This window comes from Diabrotica undecimpunctata, chromosome 7 (assembly GCF_040954645.1).
Source record: "Diabrotica undecimpunctata isolate CICGRU chromosome 7, icDiaUnde3, whole genome shotgun sequence".
Classification (NCBI taxonomy): domain Eukaryota; kingdom Metazoa; phylum Arthropoda; class Insecta; order Coleoptera; family Chrysomelidae; genus Diabrotica; species Diabrotica undecimpunctata.
In genome coordinates, this window is record NC_092809.1 from 21,931,136 (window position 1) to 21,942,036 (window position 10,901).

Here is a 10,901-nt window from a genome sequence, read left to right on the forward strand (position 1 = left end):
AAATTCAAATACCTGGGGTTTATAATCACGAAAAAGGCAACAACAGAGGAACAAATTACACAAAGATTAGGACAAACAAGAACAGCAATCCGACAACTTAACTCAGTATGGTGGGATAGACACCTAAATATGAAGACAAAAACGCAGATTTATAAAACATTAGTGCGAAGTATTATGACATATGGGGCTGAAAATTGGATCATAAACAAGAAAACCAGCAGTAAGATAGTAGCAACAGAGATGGAATGCCTGCGAAGATGCTGCAGAGTAACAAGAATGGATAGGAGAAGTAATGAAGAAATAAAGCAAAGAACATCAATAGAAACAGACATACTAACATATATAGAACAAAAAAGACTAAAGTGGTATGGACATGTAAGAAGAACTAGCGACAGCAGATGGATAAAGAAAATAACCGAATGGAGCCCCATAGGAAGGAGGAAAAGAGGACGACCCCGAAAATCCTGGAGGAACGAAGTAGACGACGCCATGAGTAAGAGAGGACTAAACGATGGAGAATGGAACAACAGAGAGAGAGGGAAACGGTTGAGCGAGGGAAGGCAGTGAATACTGTAGAATCCCTAAATATATATATAATAACTTGTGTGTTTTATCTATTTACTAACCCTTCACTTCTAAGAACAGATATAATAAAACTCCGAAAATCTAGGAAGTTCCTTTCACCCGAGTCGGTTCTCAATCCTAAAATATAATAAGGACTAATCTCACATGAGTCTCTAGAGATTTTTTAAGCTTTCAGCTTATTTGTGTACCAGCCTTCGAGTTAAGCAGGTCAACTTGGCGGTAAGTCGTTTATTCAGATCATGTCTTGTAACTGTCCCGCTAATTTCGATTTTTTTTTATTAATTGTAGACTTGGATGTCACTTCTGTTTGCCATCGTACCTCGTATCCCCTATCTTATATATAGTATCTTCTACCTTGCATCCTGCCGCTAGTTATATAACTCTATGTCGCTCGTTGGATACATAGATATCATCCTTTATCTGATCTAAAGAAGAGCTTTAGATCAGCCTTTTATATGATCACTGGGTCTGAGCATCACTAGAATAGTACATACAGTATTAAAACGCCCAACATCGGAGGGCCCAAAAACTGAGAGGAGGAGGGCCCTTCATTCTGTTGTGCAATCGATCATCCTCTACGCTGCGCCTGTCTGGAGTTCTGCAGTTTTAACAAAGGCGTACAGAAAGCAGCTCACCCTAGCAGATAGGAAGAGTCTATTGAGGGTGGCGTGTGCATACAGAACAGTCTCTGCCGAGGCGTTAGGAGTTATCACAGGGTGTATTCCGATGCACATGCTAGTGAAGGAAAGAGGAAGAATATACGAGAGAAGAAATGAAGACATAGCAACAGAACGTTTAAAAAAAGAAGAAAGGGAAAGGTCCATAATGGTGTGGCAAGAGGAATGGAATGAGATGAGAAGGGTGGCGCAGTGGACGAAGTCGTTGATTCCTAATCTGAGAAGATGGATGGATCGCGGGCACCGGCGTTTGGATTATTTCCTGACGCAGATGCTCACAGGACATGGTTGCTTTAGGGCATACCTTTACAGATTTGGAAAGGCAGAAAATGACAAATGCCTGTATTGTGAAATATCGGATACTGTCTCGCACACTCTATTGGTATGCGATAGATGGATAGGTGAGAGGAGCCTGCTTGAGAGAGAGAGCTAGGAAGTAGGGTGCAATCAGTCACTGAACTGGTGGAGGAGATGTTTAGGTCGTCAGATCGGTGGAGAGCAGTTCAGAGATATGTGAGGAGAACATTGGAAAGAAAGGTACAAGAAGAAAGGCGACCCGAAGTTAGGCAGGGTGCCCAGGACCAAGAAAGAAGATAAGGCAGAATGAGAACGGGTGAGATTGAACATGAACAGGGACGAATAGAGGGAGAGAATAATTCCGTCGTAGTGGGAAAGTGCTAGAATGTGTGAGAATTGTGCGTGAATGAAAGATCGGGTGAATATCGTGCCGATGTTGCGTCCCAATCAGGGCGATCCGGCCGGTTATTCACCGCTGAGGAGGGTGTTTTTTTAGCAGGTAGGTATCTGGCATTGACGGCGATGGTGTCCGAACAACCCTAGCGCACGGCCTCGGATATCATCGTGGCCACGCTGGAGGAGTCCTGCATAACCGAGGCTGGAAGGCGGTTCTGTCCACCTTCTAGGACCGAGGTATCGAACATTTGGACCACCCCCCTCATAAAAGAAGGAAAAAAAAAGTATTAAAATGCAGATATGTCCTATCAGATATTTACTGGAAGGGTCACTAATGAAATCTGCGATATTTTTACTTTTTTTTATAAATTCCAATTTAAAGAATCTTGGCAAGACAATTTTTTTCAATGTTTATGTTTATGATACATGATACACTGTTGAATTCTATTTTTAAAATTTCATAATTTTTAGTCCAAGTTTTATTTATTAAATATAATTATGAAAAATTATTGCTTATATTTTGTTTTATTTTGAGTAATTCTAATTACCTACTTCAAAGATGCGCAGTGTAATTGTTTGAATATAATGACCATGAAGATAATTACATAATCTTATGAGACTATAGTTTATTTTTATGAACGAGAGAGTAATTAGCATAATTTTAACTGGTAGCTCCCACCACTCCATGGGCGTGCTCAAGATTAATTGAAAAATTACTTTGAATAATTGTAAAAAATAAATGAATTATTTCAGTGTTATAAAGTGTTATGTGTATGTAAACAAAAGTGACCTCTTTTATCACACACTATATTAGAACTGACTGGCCTACATTAAAAAGGGTTTTAAAAAATTCACATTTTTTTTAATTTTTAAAAATTACAAAAGAGAAAAAGAGTTTTTAAAACCGTCTAAGGTATGTTAAATAGCTGAATAAAAATATTAATATAAAACTTACAGCTACTTGTTACAAATCCAAATCAGATTCAGAAGATGAACTTTCAGAACCAAGATTTATAATAACTGGCTCGATCATTTTATCAGTAATATTGTCCAGCTTCCACATTTTTTCCTCTTCTTTAATAGTGTGATTTACTGCCTTTTCCCAGTTTTCAGGTTTTACATTATTTACGGCCTCCAAAAACAACTGTTTAACATCATGAATTTTAAAAGTGGTATTTTTTCTTGAAACTTCACTCTTTATCTGTGCCCATACCAGTTCAATCGGGTTTAATTCACAATGATATGGTGGGGATCTAAGTACTGTCATTCCACGATTTTTGGCAATTTCATCAATTTCGTATTTTTTAAATTTTTCTTTATGAAGGGCACACAACGAATAAAGTTCCTTTCTTATAGATCCGGGATGGTACGTAATATGTTTTGAACTCAGCCAATTCTGCAAGTCTTTTTTTAACCACTTGGTTGTGGGCAGTCCTTCTATAAGTCTGGAGTGATAACTTGCATTATCCATTACTATTACACAGTTCTTAGGAAGAAGATCTATAATTTGTTCGAACCATTCTTGAAAGACATCAGCGTTCATGTCTTCATGGTAGTCACCGGTACGAGTTGATTCAAAAGTTAATAAACCACCTTCAACAAAACCGTCTGAACTGCCAATGTGTACTATTATCAGCCTGCGTCCCTTTCCTGATGGTGGGTTTAAACCAGTAGATAAGTTATTTACAAAATCGTGCCTTTGACTTGTAACAGTTTCAACCTGCCAAAATTTATTTGGTGTATGACCCTCGTTGATCCATGTTTCATCAAGATAAAATATTTTTCTTTTTTGGTTTCTCATTTCCTTTATGGTTCTTAGAAAATGTCTTCTCCATATGACAATATCGCTTCTTTCTAATAAAATAGACTTTCTGGGATTCTTTTTCCAGCGGAAGCCTATTTCTTTTAAAAGTTTCCATAACGTACTTTGACTCATTTCTGGGTAATCCTTATCATCTCGAACTGAGACAAGAACTTTATCCAATGTTGGAAATTCTTGTCTAAAGAAGAATTCATGCACTTTCCGTCGAAGTCCTTCTTTAAAATGATATTCTATTTGAAATTTTGGTTTCCCTGGAGCATTACGTGGCATTTGAAAACTACCACATTTCTCTTCTTTAATAACTCTGTAAATCGTAGATTTCCCAATACCAAGTGTACTGATAACTAACTCAACGGTCTCATCAACACTTTCACATAAACGTTTGTCTGTAAATGATTTAAAACAATTAAATATTAATGTTTTTTCATTAACTGTTAGAGGACCAATTTTTCGGCGTTTACACGGCACTTCCAAATTTTCCATAACACTAGTATACACAATAAACTGCACCTTGCAACTGAAGTACCTACTTTTAGTGAACTGTTAAGAATTTTGAATACGCCACTTGGACCTTCCTATATACAAAATGGAAAAACCCACTATCACATTTTCTGTGGAATAAGTTTAGAAGGTAATTATCTAGTCAATTACTGTCGTAGATTCCTGGAATTAAAGAATTAAATGTTTGATTGTTGAAACTCTTACTTCGTGGAATGCACTCATTTCAGATAAAATAAAACGTTTTATTTTATCTAAAGAATTAAACTTTATTTTGCAAATAGGCAAAGAATTAAACTTTATTTTGCAAATAGATAAAATAAAACGTTTTATTTTATCTAAAGAATTAAACTTTATTTTGCAAATAGGTAGGTACTTATTAAACTTTTATTGGTTATATATAACCAATAAAATAAACATCTTACATTTCTTGCAAATTCATTAGTACCTGTTAACCTCCATCACTCCGACACTGGCAACCTTATTTAGGGATTAGTAAGCCTCACAACTATTGTATTCTATTCTGCTCCAACCTTTATACCTGGTGGTCATACTCAATTTAAAATTGTTTTCCTATATACTTCTGTAAACTTGTTGACAAATATCTGTTTTTCATTGAGTCACCCGTATCAACAGTTTAGGGATTTGCATACATAATTTATTGTTTTATTACTCTCTCATACATAAAAATACACTATAATCCGTTCAATACTCTATAAGTTTATTATATTTAAATTATTTTTTTGTTTTCAGATTTAGGTTACATAGATTTCTACCATATTACTATTCTATCAAAGGAAAATGTAAAGATGGATTTATGTATGTTTTATATATAAATGGAGGCCATCCACCTTGGACGATATAATATCCTTTTTCAAAAACCCTTTATGCTATACATTTCTAGTCAACATAACTTTATTACTTATTAAATTGTATATTATTGAGTTGAATATAATATATTTAAACCATTTACGTTTTCCGATTTTGTTATTTGCGGGTGTTTCAAGATTCTGCCTGTTTAAAGATATTCAGTCTTCTGAAGTAACGATCTATCTCTTTCATTTGTATACTATATCTTTCCAATATCTGGAATATAAAATATTTAATTCTTAGTCAGTGAATATTAGTAAGTCCTTACAGAAGATAGTTCCGAAACAATTTTCTTAAATTTTCCCCATTTAACTCTTCGCGGCACGGGTGAATTTGTTTTACACCAAAGGTCGGGTGGTGTCTAAGAGACACACATTATGTATTTAAATATTTTACAAAAAATGAAAAAAAAACAATTTTTATTGTCTACCTTCTTTTATAACATAAAACATATTTTATCAATTTAAACAATTAAACAAACAACAATTCTTTATTTGGAACTGATACAAGCAAACTTCAAAATTTTGTGTAACACAATCTTGACACATGGGCTGTACATGTTCCAGGCAAAGCCATTTTCTACATTTTTTGCAACAATATCTTATTTTCCGATTTCGACAGTAGTAGCATCTTCCATGTTGTATACCATCAGTTGATTGCCGTATGTCCACTTCTGAACTCGTTAAACGCGGTTCTCGTTTTAAGTGCTTTTAATGTTTTTCGCTCGAGAATTAATGCTTTGTTTAACTAAATCAAGACCAACATCTTGACCAACATCAATGTCCATTGATGCCGGCAATGTTTATTATATTATATATTACCATCGGCCATCTTCTGGTGTTCCTGCTAACATTGTAGGCAGCTGATTTTTGATCAGCACAATCTACACCACATTTTGTGATATTGTAAAATGTGATAATTTTAGGTTTATTTTTTTCACCAGTTTCGGAATCAATTCCATCATCTGTATGTAGGGAGGAGACAGCAAGAACCACTTTGCCTTTTTTTAGAATATGTGATACTAAGGTTATATTTTTCCCAAAACCAAACATTGAAGAATTCACTGGTCGTAATTTACCGTTTAAAAATTCCAGTGGAATTTCTTTTCTGTTTTTTTCTGATGGTAGCAACTACAGTTATGTTATGGTCTTCTAGAAGTTTATTAACAAGAGGTATGGTGGTAAACCAATTATCAAATGTTAAATTGCGACCTGATCCTAATATTGAAGCGCAAAGCCTGAGTACCAAGGCTTCAGTTTTATTACTAATTGCGAAAGGTCCCTCTGGCTGCTTTCCTGGGTATATTTCTAAAGTTGACATATAAAATGTTCTTGAGTCTACCATTGCAAATACCTTAATCCCATACTTTGCAGGTGTGTTTGGGATATAAACGCGAAACGAACATCTTCCCCTAACTGCATAGAGCATCTCATCTACCGTGACATACTCTCCTAAGCTGTAATTATTCCTACAATTGCCAACAAACGTTTCCCATAGTTCTCGAATCGGTGCTAAGTTATCAATCTTTTTTCTTTCGTTGCGAGTGTTGATATTATCGAAACGTAGTGAATTAAGTAAAAATTTCATTCTTCTGTAAGACATCACAGCCGGAAATATTTCCACTCCCGTTCCGTCAGTTGACCAAAACTCCTTCAGATATAATCTACCTCCTTTTAAAACTCCGGCTAAAAGCAGCAATCCAAAGACAGCTTTCATTTCTGTTACGTTCGTCAATTTCACATCATAATAGTCTTTGTAACGAGTTACAAGTGTAGAGATATAAATATTGGTATTTTCGACAATTATGTTGATCATCTGATCGTCAAAAAAAGATTGAAAAGTTTCTGTAGTACGTTCTAGCGTTTTTCGCACTTTCTATGGGACCAGGCAAATGTGACATTATATTGTGACTTCGAGTTCGCACTTGCTGGTTTGGCACATGTTTATTCCATTTTGTAATACCATCTTTTGCTGTATAATAAAGATGCCTATTACTACCTCTACAGATGCTAGTGCTAGCCGAAATTTCTTTAGTATCTTCAAAATCTAGCTCTTCTTCTGTGTCACTTTCATGGTGTAATGTTTCATAGATGTCTTCTTCGTCAGAAAAGCCTTTCTCTTCTAAATCATCCTCGGCTTCTACTTCATCATACAACTTGTATAGTCTAGCTATTTCTGCTAAATAAGGATCCATTTTTAAAACGATTTACTACCTAAAATAATAAAAATTTGTCTCAACAGAAGTTACAGTTATAGTTTGAGTTAACGTACCGCTTCTCGATTTTGTATCTGCAAAGCTCGGGTAGTGTCTCGTGGACAAAAATGCACTGCACAAACTCTCAGAGACTTAGAATCAAACTGCGGCCTGGCGCATATGCTACTAAGCTGTAATTCATGCAGCTACTAAAGCGCCCGCGCGTTAGAACTAACGGGTCTATTTGCAAATTGTAAAAATATGATTGGCTTGTCTCACAGACACGCACCCGTACCGCGAAGGGTTAATATAGTAGATTTTGACATAAGAATCAAAGCAACTCTATACCGATATAGCAATTTTTCAACTACCGTATACGTTATTTAGTATGTGGAACAAAGATAACACTTAATTGTTTGAATACGAGTGAGACACAATCCCCGCATGTTGGAGTAGCGAGTCTAACTTTTAAACAGGTTGCAAAATTTCTGTTACATCATTCGTTCTAAAATATTAGTCGGATACACGAGTGTAACATAATATTTAAATCCACTACAGATCATTGTAGATTGAAAATTAATATTTCCCCAACAAAACTTACATGAATTAATTGTAACTGTTATTTTTTAAACGATTATATCATTACTTGATTAATTAACACAGAACACTGAATTGAGAACTTGATATGTGACAACAGCTTGAGCTAAATAAATAACGCACTTTAGTATACAGACAGATAGTATAAACGGTGTACCCCCTCTACGAGTGCAGGATTTCTCCTCAAAATAATATGCGGTGCTTCTCTGTGCAGAATAATACGGTTAATTATTGCTGCTTTTGAAAATCGCCCAATTCCAACAGAGAAAACAGTACGATCAATTAGTAAAAACTTTAAAAATTTCGGTTGCATAAATACCTGTATGAAATATCGTCCAACGGATCAGCCACGATCGAAACAAATCTCTGTTGAACGTGAAGCTCGCGAAATGCAAGTTTGTTTAACTGCTGAAGAAACGCCTTGTTCGAGTAGACAAATTGCGGACGAAGTTGGCCTAAAGGAGAGAACTGTAAGGAATATTTTAAAACTAAATGGATACAATTGCTATAAAGTGCAAACCACCCAAGAACTTTTTCCAGGCGATCATTTTAAACGTATGGAATTTTGTGAAACTATGATGGAGAAATCGAATGAGCACAATAACTTTTCAAAAAATGTTTTGTTTTCCGATGAATCTTCATTCACAATCCATAAACGTCATAATCCATCTGTCGTCCGCTATTGGTCTAGGGAAAATAAACATTTAAGTATTGCTGTGAAAACACAATACCCAAAGAAATTAAATGTGTGTACTGGACTTTATAACGATAATACAGGGTGACAATCGGGAGCTAGATGTTTTTAGAACGCATAGTACGAAGCTTGAGGGGATGAGAGTGGGACAAGCGCGGCGTTACTACCTCTGTAGTAGTGTGCCATTTCAGTAAACATGGAGCAGTGGACGATAGAACATCGCACGTTTGCATACGATACGTTTATCCGAAATCAAGAATCAGTGATCACTACGCAGCGGATTTTTCGCACTCACTCTAATATTGGTAGGCGTGGAGCGGTTCCATCTCACAACACAATCTTAAGATGGATAAAGAATTGTAGAACAACAGGCAGTGTCATGAAAAAAAAGCAACAAGGTCTGAATAGAACAGTAAGAACTCCTGTAAACATACAGCGAGTGAGAGATGCCGTCGTCAGAAGCTCTACACGGTCCGTCCGAAAACATGCAATTCAGCTAAACATTAATCGGGAATTAGAAAAATGTTGCATAAGGACCTAAAATTTCACCCCCTACGAATTATGTTGAACAACGTGAGGATTTTGCTAAGAGAATGCAATTTCTTTTGGAGCGTCCTTTACATTCTCAAAAAGTCACAGTGTGGTGTGCCATTGGTCCGACTGGCATTATTGGGCCATGTTTTTTCGAAGAGGCTGGCCCATCGAGCAAAAAGACAAAAGAGGGAATCTAATCGTTATGAAAAGGCGACCAAAAAAGTGGCCTCTGATGGCGGACATATCCGGAAATGCGAATGCGCCAAATTTAAATTTTCCGACACTTATTAACAGTAGCTATAAAATAGTTTTCAAAATGTGTCTTAGACGAGAAAATTTTAATTAAATATTAACGATAACAGTCTAAAATGTGAAACAATTGTTAAAAAACTTCAATATAAATAAGATTTCATGTGACAGTTGGGACAAATAATAACATAACCCAACTAAATTTGATTTCTTAAACAAGGAAAGACTCTCTTTCCTTGTTTAATTTGGCCTCTCAAGATGGCACTTCCTGTCTAACAATATTTTTGCCCCCACTACCTTTACATTCCCTCTTTTGTCTTTTTGCTCGATGGGCTGGCCATACCGTCACCGTTAATTCTGTTCGCTGCGTTGACATGATCCAAAATTTTTTAGTTCCAGAACTACGCAGAAAAGGGGATGGTGGAAAAAACCCAAGGAATGTGTGGTTTCAGCAGGATGGTGCCATGGCACATACTGCCCATGCTTCAATGAATATTCTCCGCAACCTGTTCCCAGGACAACTCATTTCACGTTTTGGAGATTTGCCGTGGCCTCCAAGGTCTCCAGACCTGTCAATTTGTGACTTTTTTCTATGGGGGTATTTAAAGTCGTGTATATGCTAGCAATCCTCGTAATTTAATAGAGTTGAAGAACGCAATTCGACAAGAAATCCTGACTATCGATCGAGCGATGTTAGAGCGTGTAATGGAGGATTTCCTAAAGAATATCGAAAACTGCATCAAACGTGATGGTCATCATCTTAATGACATTATTTTCCATACTTAATTAGATCGTAAATGGCATAATATAAGCTTCAGTTTAATGTTAATAAAATAGTATTTTCTTGCAAATTTCTTGTGTACCATTTAGTTTAAAATCGTCCAATTGTCATTGTCACCCTGTATAATTGGTCCATTTTTTAATACGGGAAATCTGAATGGACGTTAGTATCTAGATTTATTACGCAATTAGATTATTCCAGCAGTTCGAAACCTTGCGGTCTACTCCGATGATATCTGGTTTCAAGAGGATGGTTGCCCAGCACATAATGCAATCGAAGTTACAAATTATTTGGAACAAATATTCCCTGGACGATTAATTTCTACACAAGGAACAATAAAATGGCCCCCTAGATCACCAGATTTAACACCTTTGGATTTTTATTTCTGGGGAATGCTAAAATTAAAATGATATGGGCATCAATTCGAACGAGCCACCAATTTAGCAGAATTGCAAGAAAAAATTGTTCAACTCTGTAGTCGGGTACAGCCAGGTCAGCTGAATGCAATGAGCCTTGCTTTGGTTGATAGATTCGGATTTTCTTTGGCGCGAAATGGTGGTTTGATCTATCATTTAATTGGTTAGAGATTTTTAAAAAAATGCCTTTAATTTTAATTTAATTATTTAAAATAATTTTTTTAGTTGATTTTTTGTTTTGTTGGTTGGTTGTTGGTTTTGTTAATGTAAGTTAATTATTGTTTTATTTCC

General features: G+C 35.9%; 1 protein-coding gene across 1 annotated transcript in view; it reads left to right on the forward strand.

Moving 5' to 3' along the window:
* Naa60 (N-alpha-acetyltransferase 60) overlaps positions 1–10,901 on the forward strand; it is a 42,180-nt gene that overhangs the window by 14,218 nt on the left and 17,061 nt on the right. The window contains exon 4 of the mRNA XM_072536836.1: positions 5,029–5,139. Within this exon, the coding sequence (XP_072392937.1) occupies positions 5,029–5,139 (111 nt within the window). The remainder of the gene's footprint in view (positions 1–5,028; positions 5,140–10,901) is intronic.